Source organism: Poeciliopsis prolifica, unplaced genomic scaffold (genome assembly GCF_027474105.1).
Source record: "Poeciliopsis prolifica strain line A6 unplaced genomic scaffold, Auburn_PproV2 SCAFFOLD027, whole genome shotgun sequence".
In the NCBI taxonomy this organism is placed as follows: Eukaryota; Metazoa; Chordata; class Actinopteri; order Cyprinodontiformes; family Poeciliidae; genus Poeciliopsis; species Poeciliopsis prolifica.
The window spans coordinates 4,813,603-4,829,771 of record NW_026562402.1 but is presented as its reverse complement, the minus strand read 5'-3'; the positions used below and the strand labels follow the sequence as shown (position 1 = coordinate 4,829,771).

The window sequence follows — 16,169 nt, the reverse complement described above, 5'->3', positions numbered from 1 at the left end:
TATTCACCACCATTAAAATAAAAACAGTGAGTCAGACGTAACGAACAGATCTATTGACTTTATTAAAGTGTGTTTTGTGTGTAAGGCCAGAGAACATGTCCAAGGACTGAAACAGTCTATCTAGAGGAGAGCGTCACCATTCACATCTAGCAGTATGTCAGCAGAGCATCTCTGGCTTCAGTTCCACATGACTTTGGTAAAGGCTTGATGATGAAAGTCTTTTGTTGTGTATTCTCTAATTCCCAGCCATAATTTTGGCAGCTTTATTTCTCCACTCCCACAGGCACTTATTGCAGTCACATTTGTGTGCATAGGCTTTCATATAATTGCCAGAAGGGAGGGGGTGGTTCTGTTTGCTCTGAGTGAGGTTGATTCAGAGCAGCACCAGAGGAAGTGAACGGAACATTTACAGCCAGATCATTCATCCATTCACCGACAAAACAGACGCAAAGCAGAACTTAAGGATTTTCACATTAAATCTTCAGTTCTGAGTCCCATCAAAGAATTTTGGTAACCCTCCCGTCATTATGCAGAGAAGTAGAGGATCAATGCAACAACAAATCACAGCTTGCATGTCTCAGTGTTTATCAGTGTCATTCTGAGGTGTGGATCAGTTTTTGGAGAGCAGCAGAAAACAGCTGGTAGATGCATCCTCGTCTGATTGTGAGCGAAACCGGAACCTGAACATTTCCAGATGTGGGCTGGTAGAGCTGGTGCCTCACAGTAAGAAGGTTTTCTCCCACAGTCCAGAAACAGAACTGGGAGGTTAACTGGTCCTGCATGTTGTCTGGCATAGACTGGTAACCTGTCCAAGGTCAACCCCACCTCTTACTCGCACCATAGCCAATAGATTTTCCAATGTCAAAACCACTTGTATTCCATCCTGATGGTTTATAACCTGGGATATATACTCCTTTCTTTCTCTACAGCCATTTTTTTTATTGTCAAGTTTATATTTAAATTGCTTCAGCATAAACTTCCATCTGAGTTGTAAACACTGTAGTTCTGATTCAGGACTGTTAGATTTAAAGCTGCATTATGTGACTTTAATTAAAAAAATGTTTTTTTACCGATTTGTTCAAATACAGTATAACATGAGAAAGATAATCTGAGAAAAGACAGATCTTCTCCAGCTCTTCCCTGAGCTACTGTTGCCTCTGCAGAAATGCAGAAAAGCAACCAATCAGAGCCAGGAGGAGGGTCTTAGTGCTGTCAATCAATGCTGTTCGACATGTTAATGGTGGAGAAACGGCTTACTATTACAGGAAAACCGTTTATCCGCCATCAATGGTAGTCATGCCATGACTACCGTCCCCGTCAGACGCAGCTGACGGGGAGAATCTGCATCTCAGCACAGAGCAAAGTGGGGAGGGACCTGGCTCTGATTGGTTGTTCCTAGACAGCACTGGGAAAAGGCAGAGGAGTTGCATGTTTTTTTCACAGATTGTCTCATACCATACTGTCACGGCATACTGACAGCTTCAACAAATATGTAAAAAAAAAAACTTTTCTTTTTAAGTTACATACTGCAACTTTAACAAAGCAGTGAGGAAACAGACTGTGGTTGAAGAGACTTTGTTCCTGAAATGTCCAACATGACAACGCGTTGTCTGAGGACACAGCAGGACAGAGCAGTGATTATCAAACAGCTGGAAACACAGCCGGGGGAAAAACAACCCCCTTTCTCTTCTGCCGTGTCCACAGGCCGGGACAGTGGGACCAGACTGACGGCTGGTTGACGGTCCAACTGCCACCAGCTGGTTCTAACTGGTACACTGTAATCAGCCCACGTTGGAAGGCAGCATTACTTTAGCAGCTTTCTGCTGTTTCACAGGGAAGTGACTTGTGCAGGTTAAGCCATCAGTCATGCTTTGCACACACAGCACAGAGAAAGTCCTGATCTTCTGATCAAGCAAGTGTCTTTAGTGAAGACATCAGACTGCTGCTGACCTGAAGTAAGGAGTGGACCTGCTGGATGGTCACGTCACCAAATCTATGTGGATTCTTGGAACCAGCATCGGTCTCCAGCAGAGAATACCTTTAGTCCCGGAAGCAGTGTGAACGTGTAAGAGGTGAGACGAGGAAACACCGAGAAAGTCTTTGAGGTCATGATGGATGTCTGAAGATCCTGAGCAGGCCTGCCGTGTCCGGTCAGTAACAGAGACGAGCTACGAGTCTTTGAGCATGCTAATCTGAGCGAAGATTTTCAGAGCTGGGCCCAGTTTGATGTTCATGGTTCCCATGAGGTGGTCCTCCTTCAGCAGAAGCAGAGCCTGTCCGTCAATCTCCTGAGAGCGGAACTCCTCCGCAATCTCCAGACAGCCTGCGACCAACAACAACGGCAGCCTTCATGTCAGGGTACGGTGTGGTGGTTCTCGTTCGCCTGCGTTTGTTTGTTACTGACCAAATACTTATTCCACCATAATTTGCAAATCAATTCTTAAAACGCCAGACAATGTGATTTTCTACTTATGTTTTCTCGTTTTGTCTCATAGTTGAGGTCTGCCTACGACGTCAATTACAGGTCTCTCTGAGAACTTGCACAATTACTGGCTGACTAAATACTCCCCTAAATACTAAATACTCCCCTCCCCCGTATATTTGAAACTGTATGTTCAAATATAGTTCTGACCTTGCATACAGTCAAGAAAATCTTCAATAAATTCAAATTTGTGTGCACAAGTTTTAGTTTAATAAAAAGTATCACGAAATCAATTGTTGCACAGTAGGAAGGACCAGCGCGCTGCACCCACCTGGCAGGGAGGATATGAACCCATAAACGTCCTGGATGTTCCACTGACCCGGGTCGCTGTGCACAAAGCTGTGGGGGTGAGGCGGGAGGTCGGGGGTCTGCACCGCAGGAACCCGAGGGGCCGTAGACAGGGGGGGTGACGGGACTCTTTTATAGCTGGACAGGTCTGAGCACTGACTGGACTCTCCGTGTGCAGGGTGAACAGTGTGACCAGCAGAGGGAGCAATCTGACAGAAACGAGGAAATCAGCTCATTCCAACATTTGAAGCGTGAACCAAAACCTGAGGTCAGGTTCAGAGAAGACGGTTCGTCCAAAGCTAAACAGTGGCTCCTTTGCCATGCCAGAGTCTGCGGTGAATGCTAAGGCTAGTTAGCAAGGCTAACAGCAGGGAGCAGCGGACGAACAGGTTTCCTGGAAAGGTGAGTCGTTTCTCTTTCAGTAGGAGTTGAGCAGTTTTAAGGCCCTCCCCCTGCCTCTGATTGGTTTCTGCAAATGGCAGTAAGACCACAAGCAGGATGTAGAGGTGCTTCATTTATTCATTTACTGTTTTCTATAAAACTGCAATGCTTTTTTTTTGTTTTTACAAATATATAAAAACCAACAATTTTAAGCCTCATTTATTATAAATCTTGAAAATAGTGACGAAAGGAGTTCTGTGCTCTGTTTTGCAGACCGGTTCCTCTTCGTACCGTCAAAGTTGGATTCATCATGTAAATTATGAAAGTGCAGAAATCTTCCACACAACAATATGTCAAATAAAACGACTCCAGCCGCCTCACCTTCTTTTTAGACTCCAGGCTGCTGTTTTTGTAATTCCCATTTAACGTTCGTCTCTTCAGGTTCTCCAGGCTGGTTCTGCGGTTCGGGAAGAGACCCATTCTCTTTGTGCATCCCACATTGTAGCTGCAGGAATATTTTAGAATATTGAAAAGATGATCTAAGCTAACAGAGTAGTGCAAGTGCAATGTTTTCCCATTGATTTGCTTAGTCATGGTTGCAACTTCGTTAAACTAAAGTTAAAGGAACCTCCACGTCTTGACTTATTTAAAATAGATGAAAAAAGACACAATAACTTCATAATGAGAGATTTTTTTTAAGCTTTGCCACTTTTATGGTCTTTGTGAAGGTCGGCCTAAACAAACATGATTCTGCTGATTAAAATGGTTTTGCCTCTTGAACAAGAAGGACTTGTCTTGTGTTTGTCATTAAGACGAATCTCATGCTTTATTTGTCTCCAGGTTCACAGAGCAGCGTCGCGTAAAAAAAAGTCACTCTTGAAATCGAAAGCTACGTAAAGTTGAACTAGAAAGGAATCTTCGTAGAGCTACATTACAGATTAAATCTATTATTGATACTAGCCTTGTTTTTAATGGTTGAAATGAAAAGAAAAGAGGAAGAGTCAGGCCTAATTTATATCTTCAAGGCTTCTGAGAGAGAGCGCTGCTTAAGGACCTGAACAATTTACTATGATTGACGGAACCAAGAATTCTGCTGGATTCATAAAATCCAGAAGGAGAATGTGCGACTTGGAACGCCAAGTCTAACTCTGAATGGCTGAAAAGCACAAAAAACAATGAAGGTTTTGAAGAGGCCAAGTCATTGTCTAGACATAAATCAAATTGGAGGAGCTCTGCTGTGACCACTGAGAAGCCCTTCATGCTCATAAAAGCTCTACTGCAGAGAAGAGTGGCCAAAAAGCTAACTAAAAGTTGAACTAAAGCTCTTGTCCAACCCGCCTGATTTAAATGAACGGCTCATTAAGTGTGCAGCACTGCTGCACATTGCAGACGATGGAACTCAGTTCTCTGACCACCTGAATGAGCGTTGAAGCAGGAATGCATCTGAAAGTCGCAGGATTAGACTGGGGACAAGTCCCCCTCGTCAATCTTGAGTTTTGATTGACTAGCGGAAGCTTAAATGAGGAAAAAAGCGAAAAGGAGAGACATATAGAAATAAGGGGATGAAAATAAAATCTCTGATTTTTTTCACACCATATCCAATTTCTCATTTAATTTTTTTTTGGAGCTTTCATTTCTAAAAGAAATTAGAAGTGACAGAAAATAGCTTTAAAAAGTAGCTTTCATCTTTTATGCGAGTTGTAACATAGCGAGTTGTAACATAGAGCAATAGGGCCAGGCTACAAAGTATTTTGTTTAATTACAATATAGTCAAGGATGCAAAAGAAAGTCCTGAAAATACAAGGAAAAAAGGTCATTTTAATGAGACAAAAGCTTTGAAGGGAGTTATGCAGATTAGATGTGACCCATCTATTTTAAGTTGTTCCTTCTTCAAAACAGACACATTTGCTTTCTTAGTCATTTCAATGTTCTGAAAATCATTTGATGCTGATGTGATGAAAGATTATTTCCTTTACCTGTAATATGTTCATGTTGCAGAGTTACTGCTACATCCTCCTAATAGGAAGCCTTGATTCTAATAATATCACTTTTGCTCACATTATTTCAACGCTATCACCATGTCACTTTTTTTCTAGTAAGAGTATAACTAGTAGGGCCCAAATATTCCTTCATCCAAATAAGGTCCAACTAAACAGTTGTGTGTTTATGACTCGATGCTCGCCAGAACGCCCCAATAAAGTAGAGATTTTATTTGGATCAGAGCAAAAAAAGAGAAAAAACTCAGAATGAAAAATGAATCGGACTCACCGTTTAGCACACACTGTGGAGCAGAACCTCTTGGATCTTTTGAAGATGTAGGCAAAGTCCACCTTACCGCACAGTTCGCAGGTCAACATGGGCTCCTGCTGGGCCTTCAGCTCTGAGAGGACACAGAGACAGCACACAAAGTCATCGTCAGACGATTCCCCCGTTTTCCTTCTCTAGAACTGAAAGACTCTTCTTGAGACGAGGAAAAACAAGGACGAAGGCAAGGAGACACACTTTTCAACAACTCTATTCCAGTTCACTTGCATTGTGCAGCACAGCTGGAGAACAAAACTTCAGTTCAACGATGAAGAACTCACAGTTCCCAGCACATCTCCCTGATGTATTCCACAGACATTTCTCAGGATAAGTGTCTGTCTGTCTGTAAAATAAACTTTACTATTGATGTAAAAACAAAAACAAAACAAAAAAAATGTTTACCCTTGGAAGATACGCCATCCATCTTTGAATCTGCTGCCCGTCTCCGCAGGCTCTCAATAGAAAAAGATGGACGCTCCACCTACAGAAAAGAAATGTATTGATTGAGCTGATTGATAAAAATGCCAAATATGGTGAAATGCTGGTTTGACCTCAGCTTAAGATGGTGCTAATAGCATTATATTGTTGAAACAAAAAGAGCTTTGCATATCTAAAGGAGATTAATGCATTCTGAGGCATCAAAACAAGGAAAATTCCCAGAAGGATTACCACCTTTGGAAACAAAGACTAGCCTCTAATCAAGCCACCCTTCATTACTGTAAGTCAGAAATGACTTTCGGTGTGAAGCTGAATGTCAGAAAAGGTTCCCAAATCTCTGCTACTGCACGCATTGGTCCCCAACAGACCAGTGCCTGACCAGGTACTCACAGGGAAAGGCTCGGCACCTTCCTGGATAACGAAGCCTTCGATCAGGTGCGTCAGGATGTGGGACTTGTCTATGGCTTGCTGAGCCGTTTTGCTGTCTCCATTGTGCTGGCTGCTGTCAGTGCTCCCGTTACCAGAGGTCATGACTGGAGCACAGGCCGCCCCAAACCTGTCAACACAACAGCAAAGTACAGCTGCATGAAGCTGAAAGAGATCAAATATAGAAATACAGCAGAGTCAGCGTGTCCGGTGGCTGACGAGCCGGGATCATTCCTTTTGCCCCACAGACACACCTGAGCATCTTCAGATGCTACAAGTGAATCTCAGTATTGGTATCTAGAGACAGTGAAAGGTTTCCTCCGTACCTGTCACAATTCTACACTGACACCAGAACACCTTCCCTCCATTTCTCAGCCATCTTCTCAGTCTTCAAGACTTTGTTGAAACAACCAAATCATAAACTCTTATGCAGATAGATAGATAGATAGATAGATAGATAGATAGATAGATAGATAGATAGATAGATAGATAGATAGATAGATAGATAGATAGATATGTATCAACCTTGAAATATCTGACAATCTGTACTTTTTTACTTATATCAACGTCAATATTATTTCAAAGAACACAAACTTACTCTCTTAGCTGACAACAAATTTTATTTGAAATATGAAATTTTAATTTATCAGAGAAATATATTCATCAAAAAGTATTCACCCATGCCTTAACAACTGCATTGTGCTTTTAAGCAGCCATATTGTCTTTCTTGATCAATTCACTTCTGCTTATTTATAACGCGACAAATCTGTTCATGAAAACAAATGGAACCAATTAATTTAATATAAGACAGGCATGCAAACAGATTCAAATCCCTCAACATGCATTCAAGTCTGTATACAGTCAAGAACATACATCCCAGTTCTACCATAATGTGGCCAAATTCAGTTTAAATGTCATTTGGTAGAGATGGATTTAATCTCAGCAGGTAAAATCCAGACTCTATCTCTGCAGCAATACCTCAACTGAGCACTGATTTGGCGACTATGGAAATGAACAACAACTCCATTTAACATGAATAAAACCTCCAGCAGAACCAGGATCGTTCTGAGCGGCCATCTGCCTTTAAATAATAACACTTCTCAAGGTTTTTTCTGAGGACCCGTCACCCACTTTCAATCCTTCAGACGAAACATAGTCAGAGTAAACTCAAGGATTGAAACATTTAACACTACACTATCCAAGCAGATTCAACTCCACTTCCCATGCACTTTGAAAAAGAGAAACTTCTTCCAACAAATAGGATCCTCTTCAGCAGATACACAGCCGCTGCGTGAGGAAGACTATGATGTCACATCCAATCCTGTGGCGTGTTAAACATTTGCTTCTGCACCAACAGCAGAATAAAAATAAACGGGATAATTTTAGAGTGGAGTTTGGCGCTCCATTACTACAAAGCAGCAGGCTGTGGTGACCAGCGGCTGTTTGGCAATTCAACAACAAGGAAGCCTTGAAGTGGGATAAATAAAGGCGAGCTTTATGAGGGAACATTAAGTTTAGGTTCCTGAGTTCGGTTTGTTTACACCCCAAGCTTGAACTCCACCGAGCGCGTCGGAACTTTTCTAACTCGCTCAAAATCGCACAAAGTAAATGGAAATTGACGTCATTAATCCAGTTGGTCGGGAGCTGAAATCAGTGCTGGGCGACAAACATGGAGCCTTCTTATCGCGCGTTGGTTGAAAATACACCAGGCTCAAGTCATTTCACCAGCACGCGCCTGCAGGACTGAAGCAAACAAGTTGGCTTACTTTAACCGTCCGAAACCGGTTCGGAATCAGTTTCAGGCGCCCTGCACGGTAACAATGGTCCGGGGGAAGAAAAGCTCTTTGTTCAGCGGCTCCAAGCTGAACAGCCGCTCCGCTTCGCTCCCGCCGCTGGGAGGAGGAAACAGCGGCCGGCTGACTGGAACCGTCGCCGGTCAATATTCTCCGCGCACCGCCGAACCGCCTCGTCACACCGGCAACCGCGATGTTACCGACTGCTTCATGTTTTCACCGCGGTCCCACGCTGCACGTTCAAACGGCGTTATCAACATCCATGACAACTCGACTCCAAAACGATCAAGTCGGAATGCGAGCGCGCGCGGGCTTCCGCCAATAAACGTCAAAATAAAAGCACGCTCCGCTGTTTTGGCCGGCGGCCGCAGCCGGGCCGCTCGGGCTACTGTCCAGCCTTACTCTGAAGAGACTCCCGGCACGGTGTCTTTGGACGCAGGCGAGCTTCTCAGAAAGGCGCTAAAAACAATTCAAGTTGGGATCAAAAGCGCGTTTGTTTTGATAAACAGTTGGTGGACATTCCCCATGTTCTCCATGTCCACCAACAACCTGCCTGGAGACCTGATCTCCAGCTGATTAGTGAGCCTGCTGGGGTCACACCAGTTATGAAAACGTGTGGAGCTCCGGAAAGGCTTTTTAGTATTTTCTTTGTGTGTGTATGTTTGATTTAAAGACAACATTTTTTTTAAAGAGACGTTGCCGGTTCGATTCCCGGTCCTCCTCCGGTGGTTCTCTAGCATCCAGGGTCAAACATCTGGCCCAGTCAGTGAACAGGCTGTGAAGCAACAAACAGAGCGATGTTAGTAGGAGTTAGATGATAAAAACATAACAGGAAACAAACCAAACACATTAAATGGAAGAGGCAAAAGTAATTCAAAGTAGCTACTTATATAACGTCCACTATTAGTACCTGGGCTCTACTGGACCTGACAGCTGCACCTTGACTGTTTGCCACGGGCATTTTGGGTCCTTCATCTCAAATGTGTTCTTGTTACGTTAGTTGAAACAACAGTCAAGCTATTTTCATTCAACAAAAACAAGCGAAAGCAAAACCCCAGCCCACCGAGCACAAAGATCCACAGGACAAAAAAAAAACAGAGCAGCTGTAGGAAACACGCACAAACTGATTTTTTTTTGAAAGGGCTGCACAGGGAAGCAGGCGCTTGGTCACCCTGCTGTCCTTCTCCATGTAGGTTCCATGTTCTCCTGCATGCATGCATTCTCCTGGGTATTGCAGCTTGATCCCACAGTCCAAAAGTCATGATCGTCAGGTCCACTGGTCCCTGAATTGTCCCAAGGTGTGAGTGTGTGTGTCTCTGTGTTGTCCTGGGAAACCTGTCCAGGATGTACGCTGTGTTTTTGCTCAGTGACTGCTGGTACAGACAGTTTGACAAAGTCAGACACACAGAATCTGCTTCTTGGTGCAGCTTCAGACTTTCAGCTTGAGGAAGTAGAGGCATTTCTTGCAGCTGAAGCCAAACTCCGTTAAGAATAACAAATCCATTCGAGCAACCAGGAGCAGCAGCTTTCTACCTTAGAGGTACAGCAGGTCTGGTTTCACTATTTCAAATCGGTTTCAACTCATCAGAGCCAGGACTGCAGTTGTAGAAATAAACCCCCAAATAGGGAGTCAATTGTTTTTGTACATCACTATAAATAAGCATTTCTTTTAGGCAATTCTAAAAAGTAATCTAAATCGTTTTTAGATTATTTTGGGACCAGTGTGACTTAAAGGTTTAATCAGTGAATGATGTAAAATTGTATATCTCTTATTATTGACAATAATAAAATATCCATACAGATCAACTTTTAACTATTCTGAAAGCATCACGATGAGGTGCTTTTCCATCAAGTTGTCGTAAATTAGTATGTTTACAGCCCAGCTCCTTCTGACCATGTTGAAGTGCCAGAGTCCAATTTATGGCCTTTTTATAAATACTGTCCATTTTATTTGTTTGATACAAAGAACTGCATTAAATGATGTTAACTCACCACTTTTTCAATTTGTTCAGTTCAATTTATTTATTTTTCTACATAATTCAACATTTGAAATTTAACTTTTTTATGAGAATTGTCAGTGTATAAAAACAGATTAAATGAAAGTAACTAAAACAGGCCTATTCTACTACTAGTACTATTAATAATAATAATAATAATAATAGTCAATATTATTATTGTTATAGAAACCATTTCATTTCAGATAATGCATATGGATGCATTATGTTGCACTACACTGACGGTGAAAGTTGCGATTAAATACAAAATACTAACTGCGGTTACAAACATCGCCTGATGCATGATGTTCGGCGCATCGTGCCGGTGCATATCGCCTTGTGACGATGATCTGCTGCTGCAGTGAGCAGAACGCGGTCAGCTGTGCTCTGACCGCGGGCTGACAGCGAGGCGCTCCGCGCTCGTAAACCGGCCGAAGGAAGCGGGTCTGACTGCAGGATCAGCCGCAGGGAACGGTCTCATGTCGTCCACGCTGGACCTGATGAAAAAGCAGCGTTTCACACCCGGGACTTTGTCCTCCGCGTCCCTGAAGAGAAGGCTGCTGAGGAGCGGGAGGAGAGTGGCCCCGGAGGCGCAGCGCTCCGCGGACAGCGACTGGGAGCCGTGCAGGTCAGAGCCTGTCTGGAAGTTGTCTGTTTACAAAGTTGAGCCAGAAGTCCGCACTTACTGATGTCTCAGTTATAATATAAAATAAAAAAATAGGATCGAGTGATGTTAAAGGGGCCTCTTCTTCTAGTTGACTTCTTATAGCACATTTTATTTGGCACCATCTGATCATGGAGCAGGTCGTTTGTTTTTGTAATGCCTCAGTTCTCTATCTCTGGATCAGCAGTAAATTTGTTATGGCAGTTTTTATGAAACACATACTTTTGTTTCCTTTCTATGAGTTGCATTTAAAAAAATAAAAATTAAAAATTAATGTGATCACTTGGCATTGATGCTGCAAAAAAAAAAATTCAGTTCTTTATAATCCATAAAATGCTTAGAAAATCTACTGTGCATAATAATTTGGAACAGTGCATTTTGAGTTTTTTATTTTTGAAAAAATTGCTGTTTTCATGCGGAGCTTTGTTCAGTAAAATTTGATCTACACTGTCATAGTTCATGACTTGAAAATTATACTGACCATCATTTGCATTGTTATTTATTTTAAAAATATGTATTTTTGGACTGAGATGTTACAGCAAGTGGAGCATATGTCTTCAGAGTGAGCTAATGCCGAAAACAACAAACAACAGGAGACTATCTGAATATTAACCAACTTACCTAATTGAAAGTAAAGAAACCAAATGACAAAAACTTACCTCCCTAACTAAGAAAACAGGAGAAACCTAAGGAAACATAAATGACAGGAAGTCATCCATCCTCTGCAGCTTTCATATCCATCACCTCCGGGAGGCCACCAATTGGACGCCTCCGTCGTCTTCTGGGAACCAATCAGAGACAGCACCTGCACACTCATATTTACATAGTTAAGTTAAATAACAGTGGGTGTAAATAATAGGGTGTTGTAGCAATATTACTATTATTCTTTTCATATTTTCCTTTTCCAATGTTTAATGCTAGTTGGTGATGTACAGATTTATGATTGTAACTACATATATCCTTAGTGCTTGTCTTTTTTGTACTTCTCTTTGTCCAGTTTAGTCTCATCAAGTCTCATGTAGTCTCTTAGCCTCAACTCCCCTTGGAGTACCGAGGGGAGATGAGAACCAAGCAAAACTGCATAGGCCAGGCTATCCTCTGACCAGGCTATCCTCTGACCAGGTATCCTCTGACCAGGTATCCTCTGACCAGGCTATCCTCTGACCAGGCTATCCTCCACTTGAAAAAAAACAAAGACTTGTCACCAAACCTTTGTGACATGCTCAGGATGTTTTAAATCTGAAGCATATTGGATCAGAAAATATAACCGGTTGTTTTTCTGTGTTTCAGATGTTCCATATTTACTTCCTCTGGCAGCAGTCTCTCTGTTCGGCGGATTCTGACGGCCTGTCTCTTCTCCTTTCTGGCTCTACTTGGCTCTGTGTCTCCTGACCTCAGCTCCAACTTCGACCTGCTCGATGCAACAGAGGCCGCGCATAGCGAACTGACTTCATGCAGGACCACAGCTCTGATGCAGCTCGTCAGTGAGCTGCAGAAGATGAGGCTTTTGTTAGCCAAAGACATAAGCAACGAGACACTGGGGTCCGGGTCTCCAGCACTGGATCACCTCTGTGGCAACATGATGAACTACAGTAATAATCACAGACTTCACTGCAGTGCTGAGATGTCTGGATTTTGCCTTCAGATGAGGAGAAACATGCAGGCATTTCCACGTCCATCCCTGGACACCAGGGATGGATCAGTTTTCACTCGACTCATAGAGAGACTGTTGACCATCTGGGGCTCAGTTGAAGTTGCTTTAGCTAAAGCCAAGCAAAACCCTAATTGGGCAGAAGTTCTTTCTGCTAGACTTCTGGTGACCTTCACAGAACTAAACTACCAACTGATGTTCCACCACAACACCTTGACTCCTGCTGGCTTCCAGCGCAGGTGGACCAACACTCTGTATTACCTGAGCTTATGCAGACTGATGACGGAGCGGCTGAATGACTGCTGGTCAGAGAACGTAGACCTCAAAGTAAACCTGAGTCAGGAAGCTCAGCCGGTGGATATTCTGGACCCAAGTCCATGGCAGATCTCTGGAGCAGGAAGCAAGCTTCTTTCAGGGTCACACACTGGAATTCAGGCTCTCATAAAAACCCAGCAGTGCTTCTTTGAGCGGTCGTCGCTGGCTCTCCGGCTGGCATCTCGAGCTCTGTCTTCCAGCCTCAGCATAAGGATCTGCCTGCTGGCTGTGGCGTGCCTCATTTATCCTCTGGTGATGTTCTCTTTCAAGGAGATGACTGAGTGGATCCAGGACTACGCTCAGAGCTTAAGGGAGAAAACCAAGGATCTGAAACGGCAGAGGAAGCTGGCTGAAGATCTGCTTCACCAAATGCTGCCGAAATCAGTCGCCAAACAGCTCAGGAAGCGTAAGCAGGTTGAAGCCGAGAGCTATGAAAGGGTAAGGGAAACAGCATGCTAGCAGAATAACCTAAACGCATAAAAACATTTCCTTGAAAACGCCTTTTGAAGAAAGCACACTTCAGTTTCAGACTTCAATATAAACTACAGTTGTGTTTTTGACCGTGGGAAGAAGCCAGAGAACTTGGACAGAACTCTGCATGGAGAGAGAGAACGTGGGAACTCCATGCAGAAAGACCCCAGGTTAGGATTCGAACCCAGGACCTTCTTCCTGCAAGGCAGCAGATGTTACCAGCTGCTTCACTGTGGAGCCCCACCATTATCTCATCTCCCAGAAATAGAAATGATATATTGTTTAAATAGCTGTTTAAAAAAACTAAACCAATCACCACTTTTCAAAAGTGATGGAAAAAGTTGGAGATACCATGTGATACTATAAGTACTTCTGTTGTCCTAGATCGTTCACATAGAGCTGCAGACTTTAAGAACAGATCTGCGTCTGCGCTCCTCTGTCACTCTTTGGCCAAAGCTGCTATGAGGAGGTTACATCTGCAAGATGTGCAAACACCCCGACTGAACGTGTGTGTGTTTGTTGCCTTTGTTGCTATTGTTGGTGTAATTACCTGTAATTGCCCCGTTGCATATTCATGTGGAGATAAAACAAGTTGCACAGGTGAAATTGGGTCTGGCTTATTGAAGAGGTTTGAAGCAGCTGGACCAAAAAGCGTCATGGTGGCGAGGTGGGGGTCTGAGCAGCTTAAAATGATCAGGAGGGTTTTCAGTGTGGAACTCACTGAAAAGAGAAAATACTGCTCTGATATGGAAATGTAGTTGCAGACTCTCAAACAGCCCACGTTACTTTTAGCAGATGTGGAGGAAACTTTGGTGCTGATTCCACAGATTTGGTTCATTGTCCTGTCCACTCGTCCAATGCAGAGAATGTAACTTCCTACTGATAGAGGCGGTACGGAACATATTCTGATGAGTCGTGGCAAATGTTTTCACCAAGACTTCTCTAAATAAAATCTCACTTCAGCTCAAACCCTCATCGTCAATGAAAGAAAACGTGTAAATCAATATTATCAATTATACCTCATTCTGTGAGGCTGACACAAAAGTATTGACAAGCCGATATGTTGTGACGGAGCAAACGTTTTCTCTCTTGTTTTCCAGGTCACCATCTTTTTCTCGGATATTGTGGGCTTCACATCTATCTCGGCATCTTGCACGCCTCTGCAGGTCGTAGAGATGCTCAACAACCTGTACATGTGCTTTGACACTCGCATTGATTCCTATGACGTCTACAAGGTAACAAACCCACGCCAACAGAACACGTTTCTGTAAGTCTGAAGCTTTCCGTCAAGACATCCATACTGTCTTCCACTCTTTAAAGAAGAGCTCTTGATCAACAGTGCTCCAGTCTGCCTGGAGGTGTTTTAAGGTTTTCTTTGGACTTTGGATCATTTTTCTTGGGCTAAATCCCTGTCTGTATGGTTGAGTTTTTTATTCATCTTACTTTAGTGATGTAAAATGAAAACAAAAAGTGTCTAAAGTTGGACTTCGTCCCTGTGCTTGTCAGACTCCACCAGCATTGTCCCTGGTTTCACATTCAGTTTTCCTGTTTTGGTCTTCATAGACAAGATCTCAGGGATGTGAGGATTTAGGTTTTCTGTGTGTTAATTTAAGTTTCTGTGTTCTGCTGAGTCTCCTGTTGTCCCACCTGCCCTTGATTCCTCCCATTTGTGTCTCATGTTCCCTGATTACCCTCTGTGTATTTAAAGCTACCTGTGTCTGTTGTTTCCTTGTCGGGTCCTCGTCTAGCCTGTCGTTAGTTGTTTCCTGTCAGACTCACCTGTGCTGCCTGGATTATTGTGCGCATTTCTTCATTAAATCATCATCATCTACTCTCTGTACCTGGGTCCATCGCATCTACCTGACCACGACACACCATGACAAGTGAGAGGAGGATGTCTGGGTTGGCAATCCGCAGGGTCTCGTCTTTACTTCTAGCCGATGATGCTGTTATCTTGGCTTCTTCAGGTTACAACCATCATTACGCACTGGAGCAGATCATCACTGGATGAGTCTGAAGGCGCACTACTCATTAAACAAGTGATTTCAACAAAAATATGTATCCCAGCTGCACTATAAACAGAAATTAGTTGAGCCAACTTAATTGAATTGCTACAGTTGGTAACAAATAATTTAACTATGTTAAATTATGATAGGATCTGTCCCTGGTGAAGCTTGCGTCCTGACATCAGATGCAGATGTGGAACTTAATTGTTTCAAATGCACTTTTTAGAGTGTTCTCTAAGATGTGTATTTTTAAAGTACACTCCCGAGAGTGCACTCTCAAAAGTGTATTTGAGGGTGCACTCACCAGGAATAGTGTCTTTTGGAAAATAATTGTTGCATTATATCATTTGTCTTTTGTCCTGCTGTAGCATTTATAGAGAAACTGGTTCCTGGCCTTCATGTGCCAGGATGGGTTTGCAGAAAAAGAAAAGTATCTTATGGAGTTCTAATTGAGTAATTGACTTTATTAAATTAGTCCATCAAAGCTGGAAGGCCAAATTGATTCAAAATTCATCAGTGCTTATGGGATGCTCTAACAAGGTGGAGACAATCGGCGATGCCTACATGGTGGTGAGCGGTCTCCCTGAGAGGAACGGCGACAAACACGCAGATGAGATTGCCAAGATGGCGCTGGACCTGCTGGCGGCGGTCAGGCAGGTGTCCATCCCTCACATGCCCAACGAGAGGCTGCAGCTCCGAGCTGGCATTCACACAGGTGAGAGGAGCGCCACACGAGACCGCAAGGTCCGACACATCGTTCTGGCTTCATTAGAGTATCGGTCAATTACATTTCAACAATGTGGCGGTTCAGAGAGCTTTACACCATGAAAACATAAAAACATCATCAACGCAGCACATAGCCAACAATTGTGAAAGCAGTGACAGATATTGCTTTTGCCAAATGCCATCATTAAAATCATCAATGCATATCAAATATTTTGGTCCATATTTCATTT

At 43.1% G+C, this 16,169-nt stretch overlaps 1 protein-coding gene across 1 annotated transcript; it reads right to left on the bottom strand.

Moving 5' to 3' along the window:
- Positions 1 to 38: 38 nt before the first annotated feature.
- On the bottom strand, positions 39 to 8,392 carry phc2a (polyhomeotic homolog 2a (Drosophila)). Its single transcript, XM_055048662.1, has 7 exons — positions 8,086 to 8,392; positions 6,284 to 6,449; positions 5,858 to 5,936; positions 5,420 to 5,531; positions 3,533 to 3,656; positions 2,754 to 2,979; positions 39 to 2,323 (listed from the first exon to the last, which is right to left on the bottom strand). Exons 2-7 carry the CDS (start codon positions 6,422 to 6,424, stop codon positions 2,169 to 2,171), a joined length of 837 nt encoding a protein of 278 aa, XP_054904637.1. The 5' UTR covers positions 6,425 to 6,449; positions 8,086 to 8,392; the 3' UTR covers positions 39 to 2,168.
- Positions 8,393 to 16,169: the final 7,777 nt, after the last annotated feature.